Raw genomic sequence first — 20920 nt, 5'->3', positions numbered from 1 at the left:
ACGAATAATGTCTCATTAAAATTAAACCACGCGGGCTTCCCTGGTGGTGAAGTAGTTAAGAATCTGCCTGCCAATGCAAGGGACATGGGTTCGAGCCCTGGCCTGGGAAGATTCCCACATGCCGCGGAGCAACTAAGCCCGTGCACTACAACTACTGAGCCTGAGCTCTAGAGCCCGCAAGTCACAACTACTGAGCCCATGTGCCACAACTACTGAAGCCTGCGTGCCTAGAGCCCGTGCTCCGCAACAAGAGAAGCCACAACAATGAGAGGCCCGCGCACTGCAACGAAGAGTAGCCCCCACTCACCGCAACTAAAGCAAGCTTGTGCACAGCAATGAAGACCCAACACAGACAGAAAAAAAAAAAATTAAACCACGGTTTATGTCAGCCCAGAGCCATCTTGCCTGTGTGGGAATTCCCTCTCCCTGCAAAGTCCACCTGTCCCATATGTTTCTGGGTGTTCCCTAATGTGTCTCACTGCACTTGGAAAGCAGTCTCGAAGTCATTTGCTGTTGTTGGCACCTGGGGCCCCTGCTGAGTTGAGGCTGCTGCATTAATGCCGCTAGCAGAGCCAGAGGTTGGCCTGTGTTATTGCCCAGGCTGCTGCCAAAGCCCCATGCATGGGGTGCCCACCATTCCTGTCCTGACACTCACACCTCAGGGTGCTCCAAGAGCAGAATGATGAGGGAAGTCCCCCATCTTGTTACCCAGCCAGGGGTCCCCACCAGAGGTCTGCTTGGGCCCCAGGTGTGGTGAGCTCAGCATGACAACTCTCTTTGTTGAGAGAGTCTGGGGCAGGGTGAGTTCAACCACCAGCCCCTGTGAGGTGTCTGGAATGACTGATCCCTCCCACTTTCTGGTCCTGGTGTGGACCAAGTTCCTCTTCCTGTGACAGTTGTCTTTCAGGGACCACCAGCATCCTCTGTCAGGTCTCTTCCAAGTCTGCCAATGAGCCTGTATCCCAAATGTGATTACCGACGGAGATTCTTCTAGGCGGCTCCTTCATGCCTGTGATCACATCATATATCACATCATATTATATAACATAACATATGTACTTACACATGGGGGAGGGGGAGGGGAGTCCCCATCTCTCCCTGTCAGCATATTTTCCTCTTTCAGCTCTAATGTAGCTGGAAGCACATACCCGGAAAATACTAACAGTGATTCTCTCTGAGTGAAGAGATCATCGGTGGTATTCATTTTCTTTGCTCTCTTCTGAACTGTCCATTCTTATTTTTTTCTACCACTGTCCATAGGCCAGGGCCAGTGTGTCCTGCTCAAAACCTCATCCCAGCACCCAGCTCTGTGTTTGGCACACGACAGGTGCTCAATAAGGTGTGAACGACTAGCAGGTATTACTTTTCAAAACTGTGAGGGGCTGGTTTAGCAATGACAGGGAGACGGGTTTTGCACCCCGCCGCCCGCCTGGCTCCACCTCTAGCCTGTCAGGTCCCGCCACCGGCGTTTCCGCCTCTGCCGCCTCGCGGCGCGGAGTGTCTGGCGCCCGTCCTGCAGCCCTGGCGTTCTGCTCGGCAGCCCGGGGCCGCCTCACCCGCACTGGCGAGGGGAGGGGAGGGGACCAGACTCGTCTGGGAACTGGCCTGGGCCGCTCCTGCCTGGGCCTCTGCCCGCTTCCTGCGCCTCCCTCCAGCCTCCCGCAGCCTCCCCCATCAGGGTCTGCTCTGGGACCTCGGATGCCCAGTCGCTGAGCCTCGCCCCACGGACCTGCTTCTCCGACGTCCCCAGCAGGCTCCCCGGCCGCGGCTCTGCGAGCCGTTGGGTCCTGAGCGCCCCACCACTTGGGTAAGACCCGTGCCGCCCGCAGGTCCGCCCCCACCTCCCCATCTCGGAAGGGCCCAATTCCTTGAGATCCTCCTGCTGCTGGCTCTTCCTCGACTCCAGCGCCCTCTCCAGGCAGATCTGCCTCTACTCCAGGGGCGGGCTCCGGATAAGCCAGGTGGTGCCTGGGAGCGCTCTTGCGTGGGCAGGCTGGGGCATGAGGCATCCTGGGATTTGAGCTGGGATGGGCAGGCCTCTCACGAGGATGAGGAGGCTGGCCCTTGGCAGTGCCTAGGGCCACAAGACTCACAGTCCAGAGGGTGCAGCCAATGCTGACTCACTCAGGCCAGGCGTGGGGGTGGGGGGAGCACCAGCCCGTGGGTGAGCCACTCCCTGGCAAGGGTCCAATCCTGGAAGTCGGACTGGGTTCAGACCCGCAGCAGCTGGGCCAAGGAGGGGGTTCAGCTCCTGCAGGAGGAGGTGGTGAGAGAGAGAGAGGGAGAGCACACTCGAGCAGCTAGGCAGGAGAGAGTTCAGGGCTGGCTGGGCAAGTCCAGTGCTCTGCTCACACATCCTGAATCTGGCCTCCACGACTTGTAGGCATTCCCTCCTCTCCATCCCCACCATGCTGTATCTTCTCCCCTCTGGACCATTCACTGGGCTTCTCACTGCTCTCCTTGCCCGGCTTCTCCATAAATGGCTGTGGTTCTAAGGGGGGGTCCTGGCCTTGAAGCAACGATGAAGTCATCTCTACTTCCTCTCTTGCTGGTATCACTACCTACTTCCTTTGTTCCTCCCTTCTGCCCCCTCCCCATTTATCCCACAGCTTCCTTTATTCTGCCATGCCAAGCCCAAGGGGGCCCCCAGAAGGAACTGAGAGTCTTAGCTTGGAGAACAGGAGAGCATGACATTCTTTCATTCACTCATTTGATCATTCATTTACACATGGATTTACTTCCATTCACTCACACATTCCCTTGTTCTTTCCCATTCCATTACTCACTCCCTCATTCTGTAGACGCTTACTGAGCATCTACTGTGTTCCAGTAACTGAGTGTTTGGTGGAAGAGGGGCAGGATGCTCTGAGGAACCAACACCATCCCTTCTACCTGCTTGTTCAAGGTCAAGAAGGAGAAATGGGCACAAGTCAATCCAATTTAAGAGAAAAAGCAATGTGAGAGAGAAATAAAGAGCTGTGAACTGCGGCTGTGTGTTTATGTGTGGGGAATGAAGATACAGAGGCGGAGGATGTAATTTCCACTTAGGAGGAGCCCAGAAGACTTCCTGGAGGTGATGCCATTTGAGTCGGGCCTTGACTGGGGGGAGGGTTTGGATGTTGAGTTATTAGAGGGCATCAGAGTAGATGGAATAGCAGGAACAAGGGAAAATCCAGATGTGTGAGGGAACAGTGGGAAGCTTTGTTCATGACTTGAGAGGATTAGAAGAAATAAGTCTGGGACTTCCTGGCGATTCAGTGGTTCAGACTCCATGCTTCCACTGCAGGGGACTCGAGTTCGATCCCTGGTTACAGAGCTGAGATCCCACATGCTGTGTGGTGCAGCCAAAAATTTTTTAAAAAATTTTAAAGATTAAAAAAAAAAAAGAAGAGGGGCTTCCCTGGTGGCGCAGTGGTTGAGAGTCCGCCTGCCGATGCAGGGGACACGGGTTCGTGCCCCGGTCCGGGAAGATCCCACATGCCGTGGAGTGGCTGGGCCCGTGAGCCATGGCCACTGAGCCTGCGCGTCCGGAGCCTGCTGCTCCGCAACGGGAGAGGCCACAACAGTGAGAGGCCCTTGTACCACAAACAAACAAACAAAAAAAAACAACAAAAAAAGAAGAAATATGAACAGGGAGACTAGGGCCAGTAGAGGATAGGCCATGTGCTCCCATGTCTCTGCCAGCTGTCACAGGCTAGGGGAGCAGCCTTGTTCTGGGTGACACAGAGCCTTGGTCATGAGGTAATGGCCTTATCCTCATGGCTAAGGATAATGGTAACATCCTTGTGGATATTAGAGCTCTTTAATCGTCCAGGCAACCTTAGATGGAGTGAGCTCTTCAATCTTAGAGGTGTGTAAATGGAGGCTGGGACACTTGGCCTGTGTGTGGAGATGGGAGGGCTGCAGGTTCTGGCCCCTGGAGGGGTTCGGCTAGGGCAGTGCTGAAAGTGGGAGTTGGAGTGGATGATGTCAGAGGTCCCCTCCCACCTAGAGAGTCTGTGGTCCTATCTGGGAAGGCTAGAAGGTCCAGCAGAGGGAATTCCTGGGAGTTTGGTCATTTATTCACTCATTTATTCCCTCATTTGCCCCTATACCCAATCATCCATTCATTCATTCATTCATCACTTAGTCGCTAAACCCTTGGTCTGGGCAGATCCTGTGCTGAGGACTCAGATGAGGTCTCTGCCCCTGTGAGTTCCCAGTCTGATGGGGGAGCAGACCCACACTTGACAGTGACAACACAGTATCATCGTAGGAATGGAGATTGTTTTATTGTGTTTTGTCACTGAGTGGGAGGTAGAGCTGGGACATGGACCTGAAGAATTAATGCAGATGTTTGTCCTCCAGCCAGGAAGGCCCCATCAGTGGGGCCAGATGAAGGATGTAATGTGGGAAAAGAAGTGTTTGAGGGAGAAAATACTCTGGGTTCATGGGGCTTAGGAGGCAATCTTCCTCCAGTCACGGGCCACTCGAGAACCAGGCCTTTGGGCTGAGGGCACCACAACCTCATCCCTCACCGGAAATGAGCCTGCTGGATTTGAGAACCTCTAGATAATTCCTTGGTCAGCATAAGCTGTAAGCAGGTTATGTAGAGTGGTGGTTAAGCTTCTGAGCTCTGGACCTAGATCAGAGTGCAAGTTGTGGTGCTAGCTATTATCAATTGTGTGACTTTGGACAGATGACTCTGCCTCTGTTCTTTCCTTTGCAGGAGAATATGAATCATAATATTGTCCTCTTAGAGTGAGGCCCAGAGATGGTAACAAACATGAAGTGCTTGTCCAGTGCTGGGCAGGTGAGAAGGGCTATAATGACAGGGCTAAAATGACAATGATGACGATGACAGTGATTATGATGATGATGATAGTGATATACAGTATAGTGATATACTGTCAACTGCTGCCTTTAAAACCTCTGGGCCTCATTTTCCCCAGCTTAAAGTGGGAGGACTGGCCTAGCTCACTGGTTCTCAAAGTGTGGTCCCCGGACCAGCAGCATCAGTATCACTTGGGATCTTGTTGCAAATTCTTGGGCTCTACTGCAGCTCTGCTGGAGGTAGGTCCTAGAAATCTGTATTTTATTTTTTATTTATTTATTTTTGCGGTACGCGGGCCTCTCACCGTTGTGGCCTCTCCCGTTGCGGAGCACAGGCTCCGGACGCGCAGGCTCAGCGGCCGTGGCTCACGGGCCCAGCCACTCCGCGGCATGCGGGATCTTCCCAGACCGGGGCACGAACCTGCGTCCCCTGCATCGGCAGGCGGACTCTCAACCACTGCGCCACCAGGGAAGCCCTAGAAATCTGTATTTTAATAAGCCCTCTGGGGACTTCCCTGTCAGTCCAGTGGTTAAGACTGCGCTTCCACCGCAGGGGGTGCTGGTTTGATGCCTGGTGAGGGAAGTAGGATCCCACACGCCTCTCGGAGTGGCCAAAAAAAAAAAAAAAAAAAAAAAGCCCTCTGGGTGATTCTGATGCAGGCTGAAGTTGGAGAACCATTGACTAGCTATCGCTTAAGACCTCCCTCTTCTGGATTCGCCTTTCCAGGACTATGATTCATCAGGTGTGTTTCATGCCTTCTGCATTTAGGGCCCTGGTCTGGGGGCTCGTGGTATACGCACAGAGATGAGTAAGATGTGATATCAGCCGTCAGGGGGCTCCCAAGTGAGTTGGAAAGGGGAGACAGACACCCTTGGAAATATTCATTGGAGTAACAGACCAAACAGAGCTGCTAAAGAGACACAAGAGTCAATTCTGTAATAAATAGCAAAGGGGAGGGAGACCTTTGTGGGCTGGAGGGGCCTCTTCAGAAAGATCTAGTTCCTGATAGTATCTTGATTCAGCCTTGCTGGAAGTCTTCTCATAAGTCTAACTGAATGATGTCTTTCATATTTTATGCCTTGTTGTGGTGTGGCGTGGACAAGACTCTAGACTTGAGGCCAGGAGTGGTGATTCTAGACAACTTCCTTGCTCTGTGACTTTGGTTGGCTCACTTTTCATCCCTGTGTCTCGATGTGTTCATCTGTAAGACGGGGACACTAGATTGAGTCCAGTGAGTCTGAGTCCAGACAGCTCTGGAGAGAGGGTAGGGTTGGGGACCAGAAGCTCTCTGGGTTTCTATCCTCTCATCTGCATAGTGAAGACCCTGAAATGGTCCTGACTGCATGCCTTACCCAGTGAGATTGGGGATCCAGTGAGTTGAGCTATCCCCTTTCTAGGCCAGTTTTCTTACCTGTCCAGAAAGGTCTCATGACACCTGTCTTCTTCACCTCACATGACTTTTATCACACTGAGCGTGTTCTTCAACCTCAGAGGCTCCTTGATGCCGAAACCTTGTTGCCTGGCATGCAACGCCCTCCACGATAGACTCCCAGCTTTTTCCTGCAAGATGAGGCCCTCACTGCCTATGACTGCATCCTGTTCTGTTCCCATTAGGCCTCCCACCTCACCCCTCTTGTCAGCCTATTCAGTCCTCAGTCCGGCTCTGGCACTACCTCCTCCACAGAGCCTCCAGCTTGCCCCAATCCTCAGTGCCATCCTTGGATCATCTTGCCATTTTTAAGGCGTGACTTTAATTTTGCATTTGTAGACACTGAAGTACTGACAGGCCATAAACTCTTTGAAGGTAAGGCCTGAGCTCATAGTGATGGACATTAGAGTCCTTGACTCCTAGAACAGGGCGGCCCAGAGAGAGGAGAAAACTTGCCCAAAGTCACATAGCACATTAGTAAAAGAAACAGGCCCAGAAACCAGTTGTCTTAGGCCCAAGAGGAGACATTATTAGGGATGTGGTGAGTGGACTAGAGGGGCAGAGGAAAGGGCAGAGACCTCAGAATTGGACTGACCTCTGTTCCAGCACAGCTCTGCACTCAATAGCTGGGCCACCTGGGGCACCTCACCTACCCTCCCCCAGCGACCTTCAGGTGGGGTTGGAACGAGGACATGGTGAGGCCTGGCACACAGCGGGTGCTGGGTTACTGTGAGGTGCTCATTATTATTTGCCAGCCACTTGTCAGTCCCAGCTCCCCTGCCTGCATTCCACTCCCCTCCTTCTTTTCTTAAACACCAAGCACTTGATTTTATTGCCCTGTCGTGAGAAATCCAATGTGAGTGTCAAAGCTGCCTCGCCATGTGCCTTGCAGAAGTGAGAGGGAGAGGGAAAGTCCTGATGGTCTTTTAGGGGCTGGGGTGGGAGCCCAGGGGGATGAACTCCGTGGAGCAGATGGGTAGAATTTGGCAGGTGTCACTTTTAGAAAAGTCACGCCACCTATTTTAAGGAAGTGAGGGGGGTGTGCCCCATCGCTGGCCAGCAGCTGCTGGATGCCGGTGGGCTGGAGCGTTGGGCGGCACCTCAAGGGTGAAGAGTCCTAGCAGGTGGGTCTGGTATCTCTCTGGGAGGCTGCTGGCAGCTCCCCAGACCAGACTCCTGTCACCTTCCAGCCTGACCCCTTGTGGACGGATGGAAAGCCGGTGCCTGTTTTGCCAGTGTCACTGGCTGGGGCCGGGAGCCATCCCAGAGCCAGAGTCCCTGTGGGGAGGATGTCAGGGGGGGCTGGAAGTGGGGGTGATGAAGTTTGGCTGTGGCTGGAGGTGCAGTGAGTGTCCGGCTGGGTGCGCAGTGGGTGGGCATAGGGGCCCCTGACATGGCTGTGGCCCAGCTGGCAGCCTCCCTCCGTGCTCTGCACTGGGCAGGCAGGCGGGCTGGCGCGGAGCCTCCGTGTGGGGCGCTAGGGGAAGGGCAGCCCGAGGGCAGTCTGAGGAAAGGCCGGGACGCGGTGATAACTGATAACGGCTGGCTCAGGAGGGGCGGGAGCCGGGGAGGAGTGCGAGGAGAGGCGGACCGGCTTCATTTGGAGCTGGAGCCGGGCTGTCGCTCAGGTGACCAGTGTCTCTCCGAGGAGGGTGCGAACAGCTAGCGGGGTGTCGCAGCAATGATCCAGAATGTCGGAAATCACCTGCGAAGGGTATGGAGGGTGGGCTGGGGGTGGGTTGGGGGCAGAGGGGAGGGGACTGGAGGCTGGGGATCCCGAAAGAGAACTGAAGTTTCCATTTTAAGTCAGAAGTCCTACATCTTCTCTCTCATTTTCCATGGGCCATTTTCTAGCTGTCTTTGCAAGGAGAAATCACAGAACTCCTGGGCTGGTTTATTATAAGCAACAATCCCCAAACAAGCCCCAGGGGCCGTTAGGAGGGCTGGCTATGTTGAGTGGAATCATCTTCGGCAAGTTCTTTGCGTCTGGAATTCTATTCTGGGGGTGTGTGTCTCTCCCCATGGAGTTCTGTGCCGGTTTCTGCCTGACGGCTGAGCTCTGTGGCTCTGTAGCGTTTAACTCTTAGAGTTCAGGGCTTGAGGGCCACGGAGCTGCTAGAAGATACAGGCTAGGGGTGTGCGTGTGAGTGAGTGTGACAGGCTGAAGCCAGTGTTCTTGGGGACAATTACCTCTTGGGGAGAGCACGTGCAGGATCAAATGAGGGCTGTTGGAAAGGTGTTCTGCAAGGTGACCTCGCAGAGAACGTTTCCCTGGAACCTCCCAACAGGGACTTTGGAGCTGAGATTAGATGCTGAGGCACCAGACAGACCCAAGTGCTCAGCGGTCCCTGTCGGGAGCCTTTGATCTGGGGAATGGAGAAGCGTTCAGGACAGACTGGCAGACGTGCTATGCTGGTGTAGAGCTACCATCCTCTGAAGACATTTTCGAGAAAAGCCTTTTAAAAGGGGCAGGGGCAAATAAAGACATCTCTTCTCCACCCCCTCCTCTATCTGTATAACTGGCCTTGATCACCACCTTTGGATCATTGCCTGCATGGCAGATCTCCTTGGACTCCCCTTGTTTCCTCCTGAATTCTCCAAATTCCCCTGGAATACAGGAGGAGACCATTTTCTGGGTTGTTACCAAAGCTGCTGTTAATGAAAAGCAAGCAAACCCACCCACCAAACTCTTCACTGGGGACAAAGAAAACCGGGTTAAAGGGGGGCCTCAGATAACCCACACGCCCTGCTTTACAGGGTTTGGGGGCCCTTGTCAGTATCCCATGGCACTGCAGACAGTGAGCATTTTGGAGTCGGATGGTTCTTGCTTTCACCCATTACTGGGTGACCCCGCAAGCACTCGGCACATGTGAATGAATGAATGAGGTGGTGAGCCCCCTGCCAGGCTGGGGTGGTTGGAGGAGCATTGAGTGCCTGTGTGGTGGTGCTGGAAGGGTCACCTGTCCTGTTTCTCTCAGTGGAGACCCTTCTTCTTCCCCACGCAAGCTGTCAGAGTCCCGCACTCCTGGGCTGGTACCCTGTGGGAGGCTGGGAACCTCTGCTTGGGTTCTAGCCTGGTCCGGGCAGCTCCCAAGGGGGCCCAGGAACTTCATTTACTCTGGGAATGAGGATGGAGCTGTTTGTCCCAGTTCCCCCTGAGAAGCTCTGCACCCGGGTAGTGCTGCCAACAGGGTGGCTGAAGGTCAGAAACAGACGTGAGTATCTGTGCATGCGTTCACGCACCCACAGACTTCCACATTGTTCCTGACCCCCTGTGGCGATCCCCCTGCTTCACCTTGAACCCGAGGACAGCTGGAGTTGCTGCTCCCCAGCCCCCCGGCGCCAGCCTCAGTCAGGGTCTAGTTCAGAGTGTGGGGAGGCTTAGGGTATACCATTTGGCCACCTCTGGATTAGAATCTCTTCTTCACCCCATCGTTGACATGTAACCTTGGGCCACGCGCTCCCCCTCCCTGGTTGTTCTCTGAGGTCCCCATCAGCCTCGACATCCTGGGGGTCTGGATGTTTGTGAAGGGTTTGTGTGCCACCTTGAGGTTGGTCCTGACAGTGAAAAGTAGGGGCCCAGCTCCCTCAAGGACCCTGCTGTGTGGTGGAGGAAGGGAGACCCTTAGACGTAAAATAGTGTGCCTCTCATATAGCAGGAACGCAAAAACTTGTGAACAAATGAGCGGCCATGGGAGCTCAGAGTGGGCTGAAGGGGTCCCAGCAGCCTTCCTGGAGGAGGAGATGAGACTCAGACACTTAGCTTCAGCCCGTTTGGGAGCCACATTTGAACCCCAGTCTCAGCCATGGGCAGATAGCCTTGGTGTTCTTAGTCTGGAGGACTCATCTTCATCCTTCAAAACCTGTCTCAGCCATCATTCCCCTTCAAACCCCCATCCTGCTGCTCCCAGAATTAATGGTGCTTCCTCGGGATGTTATACTGGCCTCAGTTTTTCCCTCTACAGGGATTAGCCTGTGTCAGCGCTGAGTACTCTGTGATGAGCCCAGGCTATTGTGTGGAGCTGACGGCTAATGAGGGAGACACAGTGAAAAGGTAGTCAAAGAAACATACAATGAAAATCTGCGATAAGAGCTGTGAATAGTAATAATAAATGTCATATAAATGCTAGCTATGTGCCAAGCATGCATTAATTCATATATTCCTTATAACAACTCTGTGAAGTAGATAGTGGTACCGTGCCCAGATTAAAGATGAAACTGAGACAGAGAGGTTAAGTAACTTGCCCAAGGTCAAACAGCTAGTAAGTGGCACTGCTGAGATTAAACTCAGGCTGTCTGGAGAACAGAGAACTGTTAGAGAATAATGAGAGAGGTCACAAGAGAGCTCTGTGACCAGGTGACAACTGAGCGGAGACCCAGCGGCTGAGAAGGAGGCAGCCGTGGGAGGAGATGGGGGAAGAGCGTTCCAGGCAGAGGGAACAGTATTCATTTATGGGCTCCAAGGTGGGGGGAGCTTGGTGCATCTGAGCTGCCGAACGAAGGCTGGCGTGGCTTGGGGTGGAGTGAGCGAGGGCGGGGCAGCTGGAAGGGGCTGAGACATGGCTACGACGTGCTGCAGGCTGGGGGCCTGGACCCCGGAGGCAGGGTTTGGGGTTTGGAGTGCTGTGGGCCCTATGGTTCTGCCCCCTAGACTGTGTCCTCTTTGGGGACTCTCTGGTCCCCAGTCTCGGTGCCAAGGTGTGCAGTCCCTGCACGCTGAGCTCAGCAACCCGGGAGAACACATCATCAGCGTTCCTCTCCTCCAGCGCCATGAAGGTCCCCGCTGCTTTCCCATCCACCTCTGACCCCTCACAATAGGGAGGTGGGCCATAGGATCAGCGCCCTGGTGCAGACAAGGCACAGAGAAGTGAGAGGATGTGCCTGGGCTTGTACCACTGGCGAGAGACTCGGAACCCCTACCTGCTAGGTTGGGACCCCTTTTCCAGCCCTTGTCTTGGCCACCGAGAAAGTGGCCTCGATCTCACACCCAGACTCACCCCATGCCAGCCTCCTCTGCCCACCTTCACACACTGACAATGCAGATTCAGGGCTGACCTCCTGCCTCTACCTCCTAGGGCCTAGGGGAGGCTGCACCCCTGCCCTTCACCTGTGCCTGGTCCAGGTGGGTCCGAGCTGGACAGTGGTAAGAGTCCAGATAACTGCCTTAGAGACCCTCACACACTTCACTCCCTGTAGACCTGTTTCCTCATCTGTGAACCAGGTCTGTTCCTGCAGATCTTGTTAAAGACAGTGGAGGAGTGTAGATCCTGGCACATACCTGGCCACAGTAAATATTGGTTCTTTTATTTCCGTCTCATCGGACTTTAGTTTCCTCAGTGGGTTAATGACAGGGTCCGTGGGTCAGCTGAGATGGTGAATGCTAGCTTTTTGCTGAGCACCTACGGAGTGTCCGGTGTGTTTAAACTTCCCAACAGCTCTGCAGGGCTGCTGGTATCCAGCTAGCTTTACAGCTAAGAAGACCAAGGCTCTGGCACTGAGTCACTCTGAGCTAGTTAGAGAATTGGAAGTCTCGGCTGACCCTGAGCTGCAGCTGGGCCTTGTCCTGGGCTGACCTGGCTGAGCCGAGGAACTGACACCTCTGCCTTGTGCCTGCTCTGTCCTGTGCCTCCAGGGACAGATGGTGCTGCTGGCTGGGTCCTCTGCCAGCTCCCTGGCTGCAGACCTGTGTGTTCCTGCCACTCCCAGAAGCAGCCTCCTTGTGGGTAGGAGGTAGCACAAGGGCAGTGATGGAAAGGACCAGAGTCTGGCATTTTGGGAACACAGGGATGAGTCAGACTGGACCTGTCCTCAGGTTCCCCCAAGCTGATGGGGAGGCAGAGAGTGGTAAACACCAATGATGAGAGCACAGTGTGGCCAGGCTGTGACAGAGGGAAGCCCAGAGGTGGCCCCTCATAGCCTAGGGGACAGGGCAGTCTCCCTGGAAGAGGTGATGGAGTAGCTCAGCCTTGAACACTTTTCCAGGTTAGGAAGCATGGTCCCGGCAGAGGCACCTGTGTGTGAGATGTGGGAAAAGCTCTTTCCGCAAGGAAGAGGGAGAATATTTGGCAGTAACTCCTTGAGGTGTCTCTCCCTGGCCCCCTTGCCCATGTAACACGTGTATCCTGCCTGGGCCTTCTTCAATAGTAATAACCTTCTCTCAGCAAATCAGACATTAATTAATTAATGGCAGTAGACATTAAGTATTAAGCACCTCTTTTGGAGAGGAAGCCTAGTGAAGGAGTAGAAAGAACTGTGGTAGTGAGAAAAGCAAAATCCCAGCTCTACCACCCAGAGCAACGTGGCCCTCAGATAGCCCGGTTTCAGTTCCCTTTTCTGTGCAAGAGGGATGGTTGTCCTCACAGGGTTTGGTGAGGATTAAATGGTATTATGGATACGAAGCCATTATATAATGTATATAAATGCCTGGAACATAGTAGGTGCTCAAAAAAGTATAGTGGGGTGATGGGGGGTGGGAAAAGGGAGATGTTGGTCAAAGGGTACAAACTTTCAGTTATAAGATGAATAAGTTCTGGAGACCTAAAATACAGCATGGTGACTGTAGTTAACAATAATGCCTTATGTACTGGAAATTTGCTAAGAATGTGGATCTCAAGCATCCTCACCACTCTCCCCAAAAAAGGGTAACTGTGAGCTTCCCTGGTGGCGCAGTGGTTGAGAGTCCGCCTGCCGATGCAGAGGACACGGGTTCGTGCCCCAGTCCGGGAAGATCCCGCATGCCACGGAGCGGCTAGGCCCGTGGGCCATGGCTGCTGAGCCTGCGTGTCCGGAGCCTGTGCTCCGCAACGGGAGAGGCCACAGCAGTGAGAGGCCCGCGTACAGCAAAAAAAAAAAAAAAAAAAATGAGGTGATGGATGTGTTGATTAGCTTGATTGTGGTAATCATTTCACGATATATACGTATATCAAAACATTGTGTTTTGCAACCTGAATGTGTACAACTTTTATTTGTCAACCGTATCTCAATAGAGCTGGAAAAAAAAAATAGTGAGGCCCTGGGACTCTAGAGAGACATGGGCCTGGCTCCTGTTTTCAAGGAGTTTATCTCCTCCTATGTACACCCACTTTACAGTCTAGAAAGTGGTTGTATGTGCTTTACCTTGTCTGGTTGTTCAAAAGTCCAGGGAGTCAGCAGGCTGGCTGGCAGCACCTCTGCGGTGCCACACAGAGGCCCATCATTTGGAATGGGATGCTTACTGCTGGTGGCAATGCTGAACTCCACCTCTGGAACAGGCTGTGATCCGCCCTGGGGGTGCGGCCCAGCCAGGTGTGGCCCTGCTCCTAGGCCTGGAATCTGTTCAGAGATCTGGAAGGGGAGTGGCCTTCAAGTCTTCCTAAAGCAGCCTCAGATTTCCAGCACACTCCAGGGCTGAGCCAAACCAGGTGAGTCTCAATTTCCGTTTGATCCCTTAGGGAGGGTATGGAGAGACCCAGCTCCTCTCCTTCTCTGGGGATGCTGCCCCCAGAGCTGTGAGAGGGATGGTGTCTGGAGTCAGAAGTCTCCGGCTCATTCTGGGCTAGTGGCTAGCGGCTCCCTTTTCCCAGCCTCAGTTTCCTCATCCGAAACATGTGGACACGGGGGTAATAATGGCCCCTGTCATTTGAGCCCGCTTTGTGCCAAGGAGGTTAGTGTCATGATGCATTTACATAGAGATTGGACGGCCTGCCTACAGGCTTTGAGAGCAGTGGGGTACGTGGGACACATGGGCCTGGGGAGAGGAGGGGGCCCAAGGACTGAATGACTTTGGGGCAAGGGAAGGGGCACGTACAGCATTGCTTCCTCCACCCCTACCCTGAGGGCCTCTTGGGACTGAGATTACCTGGTCCCCACCTGCCTGCCCTTACTTTGGAAGATAAAAGTAGAGCTTTCAGGCTGCAAGACTAAGAGAAGGTGTGTCTCACCCCTGCTCAGACTGGTTCTCAGGGAGGCAAACAGGAGACTGGGAGGGACTTCTGAGCCTGCTAGGCCCTCTGCAGAGGCATGGGGGGGGATGGTGATGGTGGGTGGTGGTGAGATCCCCACAGCCCAGTGGGGGATGGACTGGCCAGGGACCCCTCCCGTCCAGCTCTTTCTCTGTATCACCTGGAAGGCAGGAGAGCAGGGAGGAAACCGATGGAGGGTCTCCCAAGTGCCAGGCTCTGTCTCATAAGTCCCGTGGGCTGGGGGATCTGATCTCCCTCCAGGACTGGTCCCCCTGCAGCACCCCTGCCAGGCTCTGGAGTCAGAAGAGCCCACGTCCAGTCTCTGCTCTACCTTTTACTGGTCATGTGTCTTTGAGTGGATCTTTCCCTGTTCCCTGAGTTTCCTTTTCCTCAGCCGTAAAATGAGGGCTCCTGCTTCAGGGCGGACTTGAGAATTAAAGGACCCTCAAGAACCAGGCCTGGCACGTAGTATGTGCACAGTAAATGGCAGCCACAGATTTCTAAAAAGGGATTTTCTGAGCTTCTGGGAGAGCAATTCTTGGGCAGTCCCTGTGCTGTAGGCGGTTCTCAGGCACACAACTGGCTCTGTCCCATTAGCAGACAAACGAGCTCTTTGTTCTCCTGCCTCTAGGCAAACAGAACCCCTCCCTTGTCCCCATGTCCCCTCCCAGATACTCCCTTGTTTCTTTGCTCCCCATTCCCACAAGAATCTGAAAGAGTTTTCTGTGGTCCCTGCTTCCACTTCTTTCCTCTCATCCTTTTCCTAATACACTCTAATGGGCTCTTCTCTCGCCCTTCCTCCCGCCCCCTTAGAGCTTCTCTGACCTTGGACCCACAGGCGCCCCTCCTCCTGAAGATCCTCCCACCTCAGGGCTCCTTCTCTGGCTCCCTTGCAGGCTTCTCCTTCCCAGCCGACCTCTTTTGCTCTCTCCTTGGATGATGTCTGTTCTATTACTATGACTGTGTGACAAACTATCCCCAAACTTAGTGGCCTAAAACAAGAACCGTTTTATTTTATCTTGAGATTTTTGTGGGTCAGGGATTTGGGCAGGGCTTGGCTGGGTGACTCTTCTGCTCTATGTGGTGTTGATGGAGGTTACTTGGTGGTGTTCAGCCAGTGGATGGGCTGGACTATGGAGTCCACCATGGCTTCACTGGTATTTGGCCCCTTGGTGGGAATGGCCGGAAGGTTGGTTCTAGCTGGGACTGTCATTCTGAGCCGCCACATGGGGCCTTTTCCATATGAAGGTCTCAGTGGGAAGTCAGACTTCCCACCTGGCAGTGGGCTCCATCAGAGCAAGAGTTCCAAGAGGTCTGGGTGGAAGCTGCCAGGCTTCTCATGGTCTGGTCTCAGAAGTCACCAGTTGAGGACTTCCCTGGTGGCACAGTGGTTAAGAATCCGCCTGCCAATGCAGGGGACACAAGTTCGATCGCTGCTCTGGGAAGATCCCACATGCCACGGAGCAACTAAGCCCATGTGCCACAACTACTGAAGCCCATGTGCTCTAAGACCTGGGTGCTGCAACTACTGAAGCCCGCGTGTCTAGAAGCCACCGCAATAAGCCCGCGCACCGCAACGAAGCGTAGCTCCTGCTTGCCGCAACTAGAAGAAAGCCCACGTGTAGCAACAAAGACCCAACACATATAAAAAAAAAGTCACCAGTTGAAATGTCACTAAGGGGGATCCAGATTCCAGAGGAGGGGATTAGACCCACCCTGGGGTCTAGGGAGGAGTAGGAAAGAATTGCAGCCACCTTTGACCCACCACAAGGTTGCAGAGTCCTGTGGATTCTAAAGCCCAAGCATTCTCATGTCCCCAGGTGCAGCCTTTTCTCCAGCAGACTCCAAACTTGAACATTCATCCTCCTTGACATCTCTCTTTAAGTGTTTCATAGGATCTCAAAAATTTTTGATTCCACCCCTACTTATTTCTCCCCTGGTCTCTCCCAACTCAGTAACCATCACCACCGTCTACCAGCCATTTGTCCAAAGTCTGGATCCTCCCCACGACCTCCTGTTCTCTCGCTCTCACACGGGGAAGGCTTCAGCATGCTGCGCTGGCTCCACCTCCCATACTCCTGGGTCCATCATCTCTCTCCAGACTGCAGGGGCCCACGGAGGAGTCTCGCTGCTTCTCTCTCACCCTGCAATCCGCCCCCGCACAACAGCAGAGTGATCTTTTTTATTTTTTAAAGATATTTTATTTATTTATTTATATTACTATTTCTATTTATTTTTTGGCTGCGTTGGGTCATCATTGCTGCGCGTGGGCTTTCTCTAGTTGCAGCGAGCGGGGGTTACTCTCCGTTGCGGTGCACGGGCTTTGCATTGCTGTGGCTTCTCTTGTCACGGAGCATGGGCTCCAGGGGCGCAGGTTCAGTAGTTGTGGCTTGCAGGGCTCTAGAGCGCAGGATCAGTAGTTGTGGAGCACGGGCTTAGCTGTTTCGTGGCGTGTGGGATCTTCCTGGACCAGGGCTCGAACCCGTGTCCCCTGAATTGGCAGGTGGATTCTTAACCACTGCGCCACCAGGGAAATCCCCGGCAGAGTGATCTTAAAATGCAGGTCAGATCACTCTCCCCACTCATAGACTTCAGTTTTTCCCATCACACCTCGAGTAAAATCCAAACTCCACTGAGACCTTAGGCCTTGGGTGACATAGGACTCTTCCCGGTCTCTTCCCTTCTCCCTGACACTGCCCTGGCTACTCTGGCCCCCCTGCCGGTCCTCTGGCAGCCAAGCTTGTTCCCATTCCTCCTTGCGCTCTTTGCACCCTCTGCTCGCCTGCCTGGGACCCTGTGCCCCCAGAACCTTGCCCAATCTCTCCTGCTTGTCATTCATTCAGATCTTGGCCACGAGTCTCCTTGATTACTCAACCTAAATTAGTTCCTTCAGGTCCACCACCTTCTCTCTCTCTCACATATGCTGTTTTTCTTCTTTCTAAAAAATTCTTTTAAATTGAAGTATAGTTAATTTACAATGTTGTGTTACTTTCAAGTGTACAGCAATGGGATTGTTATACATATATATATATATTCTTTTTCAGATTCTTTTCCATTATAAATTATTACAAGATATTGAATTTAGTTCCCTGTGCTATACAGTAGGACCTTGTTGTTTATTTTATATATAGTAGTGTGTATATGTTAATCCCAAACTCCTAGTTTATCCCCACCCCCTCCCCCATCCCTGTTGGTAACCATAGGTTTGTTTTCTATGTCTGTGAGTCTATTTCTGTTTTGTAAATAAGTTCATTTGTATCATTTTTTTTTTTTAGATTCTACATATAAGTGACATCATATGATATTTGTCCTTCTCTGTCTGACTTACTTCACTTAGTATGATAATCTCTAGGTCCGTCCATGTTGCTGCAGATGGCATTCTTTTTTTCCTTTTTATGGCTAACATTCCATTGTATATATGTACCATATCTTCTTTTTTTTTTTTTTTTTTTTTTTGCTGTACGCGGGCCTCTCACGGTTGTGGCCTCTCCTGTTGCGGAGCACAGGCTCCAGACGTGCAGGCTCAGCGGCCATGGCTCACAGGCCCAGCCGCTCCGCGGCATGTGGGATCTTCCCAGACCGGGGCATGAACCCGTGTCCCCTGCATCGGCAGGCGGACTCTCAACCACTGCGCCACCAAGGAAGCCCCCTTTCTGTTCTTAGGATAAGTCCCACTAAGGATATACAGTCAAAATCATGAGTTTTAAAGTCAGTTTCTTATTTTTCCATGCAGTTATGCCAGTAACTTGAAATATACTTTGATTCATGACTTTCTTTTTCTTTTAGGAAATACTTTGCATTTTCTTTTAAAAAATAATTATGTAAAGTACTTAATTGATTTTTATTGGAGTATAGTTGCTTCACAATGTTTTGTTGGAAAAATATGGAACGCTTCACGAATTTGCATGTCATCCTCGCGCAAGGGCCATGCTAGTCTTCTCTGTATCATTCCAATTTTAGTATATGTGCTGTACCGCAGTACCACATCTTCTTTATCCATTCCTCTGTCGATGGACATTTAGGTTGCTTCCATGTCTTGGCTATTGTGAATAGTGCCACTGTTTTCCTTCTTACAGTACTTCTCACTCTAAAACAATCTCGTTCCTTTGTTTACTGTCTATTCCCGAGTGGAGAGCCTGGGTCTTTAAAAATGTTGATGCTGATCCCGGGCCAGAATTAGCCTCTTTCTAACCTTGTCCACTCCTGTTTGGTCTTGGTTTTATTCCTTACCAGGACCCTCCTGTCCTCTGACCCCGCCAGCCCTCACATTTGCAGCCAGAGGGCTGTCACCCAAGCCACAAGTAGCCTGGCCCCCTCGCTGTCGCCCCTACTCCCTGGCTGTCCATCCTGTGCCACTCCCTGTCCGCTCTGTCTCCCCCTTACAGAGCTGGGCCTCACACTGCCTGCCGTGCCTCAGCTAGAGGCTGTCTCTTCCCTGCCACCCAATCCCTCCTGCCCTAAACACGTCCCCACCGCTCACCTCCTCAGAGGCCTTCAGCAACCACAGGGCGCCCTTTGGATGCAGCAGGAGTTGCCACTGTTGTGCTTGTGGTTAGGGGAAACCATGAGGCCATTTTTGCATAAACAACCATTAAGCTAGAGCCACGCCAGCACACATAGAATGAAGTGATGGCAACAGAAAAACTTGAATGCAGCCTGACAGTGTGAATCGTGTTCATTTTCATCTGCTTGGTTTTATGTTTAAAAGTTACAACCTTTCAGGTGGCCATCCATGACCGGGTGTGTCTTCATTCAAGCCCTCTGACCAAAAGTTGAACAGAGCAGACAAATGTGGGAGACAGCTCCCAGGTTCAATTTAACTCATGTCTACTGAGCACCCGCAATGTTCTGGATCTGTGCAAACGCAAAATATGTCTATTCCTGCCCCAGTGAGCTCTTCCCTTGTGCCTGGAATGCCTTGTTCCCTGTGAACCCGAGCTGGTTTCTTGCGATCACTGCCTTCTATTCCAAGAAGCCATTTCCTTAGTGAGGCGTCTTGAGACTTTCGGGGGCCAGGGAGATGAGAAGTTGCTGAGTCTGGCTAGACTGTGAGTGATCGTCCGTGGGAGGCCTCCTTGGAGTGCCACAGACTCCAGCCTGTTCCACATCTTGATCCATGGATGAAACGAAGCCCTGGTGGCAGACAGTTGGCGTGTTTACCTGCAAGTGTCTGTCCTGGAATTGGGTAGAAAGGCCTGTCTGCCACCACTGGGAGCTTCCCGCAGCTCTCTTGTCCACCCGAAGCCTGGGTCCTCGTCCTCAAGCTTGGCGTGGGCTCTGCCAGGGCCGCCTGGCCAGTCACGGCGGGGACCTCTTACCCCAGGGACCAGTGCAGGCCCTTCCAGGTTAGGATGATTCCCTGTGTCCTTCAACAATGCCTTGGCTTTTTTTTTTTTTTAATTGAAGTATAGTTGATTTACAATGTTGTGTTAGGTTCAGGTGTACAGCAAAGTGACTCAGTGATGTATATATATATATATGTATTCTTGTGTGTATATATATATATATATATATATATATATATATATATATATGTATTCTTTTAGATTCTTTTCCATTATAGGTTATCACAAGGTATTGAATATAGTTCCCTGTGCTATATAGTAGGTCCTTGTTGTTTATCTATTTTATATATAGTAGTGTGTATCTGTTCATCCCAAATTCCTAAGTTATCCCTCCCTCTCCCACCCTTTCCCCTTTGGTAACCATAAGTTTGTTTTCTATGTCTACGAGTCTATTTATGTATTGTATGGAATCTAAAAGAATGATATGAATGTCTCAGCTCTTTTTTTAAAGATTTATTTTTATTTATTTAGGCTGTGCCATGTCTTAGCTGCAGCACACGGGATCTTTGTTGCAGCATGCAGGACTTTTAGTTGTAGCATGTGGGCTTCTTAGTTGCGGCATGCGACTCTTAGTTGCGGCATGCATGCGGGATCTAGTTCCCCAACCAGGAATTGAACCCGGGCCCCTTCCATTGGGAGCGTGGAGACTTACCCACTGGACCAGCAGGGAAGTCCCCATGCCTTGGCTTTTTAACAACATGGAGAGCTGACACTTTTCAAGCATTTTCTATAGGTCAGATCCTGGTCTAAGCACTTTGTATATAATCTCATTGAATACTCACTATGATATTATTATTCCCATGTTACAGATGTGGAAAGTGAGGTTCAGAGTGGCTTAAGTAAGTGACTAAGTTTATCCAGGGAGACAGAGGTGGTGCCAGGATTCCAATGCAGGCTGTGTCCTGCTTGCCAGCCCCCTATGCCTTCCTGTTTTTCTTTCTTCTCTGTCTGCCCTGCTCATCACCTCTTCAACAATCCTTTCTTGCGGGCTCAGATTCCTCTGAGACAGTTTAGGGCACATGGGGGGTGGGAGTGGGACTAGGGCAGGAATGATAAGGCCACCTTGCAGCCAGAGAGCTTGAGGCCGAGGAAGGCCCTGGAACATGGTGAGTGCCCAGCAGAGAACCACTGGCACATCTGCTCAGCTCAGCAGCCCCTGCCAGGGAGCAGGCCAGGCCCAGCTCTGGGTCCCAGCCTTCTACCTGGCAACTCGGGGCCTTAGAAGCAGCCCCTCGAGGGCTGGTTTCCCCTTGCTGGGCCTCCTGAGGCCCACTCTTCCTGTGGAGCAAGGAAATGCGTTCTGTGGGTGAAGTCACACCCACTCTCGCCACTCTGCTCTGCTTAGGAATGATTTCTTGAACACTTTGGAGGAAAGAAGTTGGTGTGTTGTATG

The 20920-nt window shown here is 52.3% G+C and overlaps 1 protein-coding gene across 2 annotated transcripts in view; it reads left to right on the top strand.

Annotated features, from left to right (window-relative positions):
* Nucleotides 1–1393: 1393 nt before the first annotated feature.
* ACOT11 (acyl-CoA thioesterase 11) overlaps nucleotides 1394–20920 on the top strand; it is a gene marked incomplete at its 5' end in the record, with an annotated part of 51714 nt that continues 32187 nt past the window's right edge. The window contains one exon of one of the 2 annotated variants that reach the window (XM_082864803.1): nucleotides 1394–1807. In XM_082864803.1, the coding sequence (XP_082720929.1) occupies nucleotides 1394–1807 (414 nt within the window). Of the gene's footprint in view, nucleotides 1808–7874; nucleotides 7957–20920 lie in introns of those variants that run through there. The other variant, XM_082864804.1, reaches the window with a different exon arrangement.

Source organism: Leucopleurus acutus (assembly GCF_964270905.1).
Source record: "Leucopleurus acutus genome assembly, chromosome: 2".
NCBI lineage: Eukaryota > Metazoa > Chordata > Mammalia > Artiodactyla > Delphinidae > Leucopleurus > Leucopleurus acutus.
Note: the sequence above shows the minus strand (reverse complement) of the source record. Positions and strands in the feature narration are given on the sequence as shown.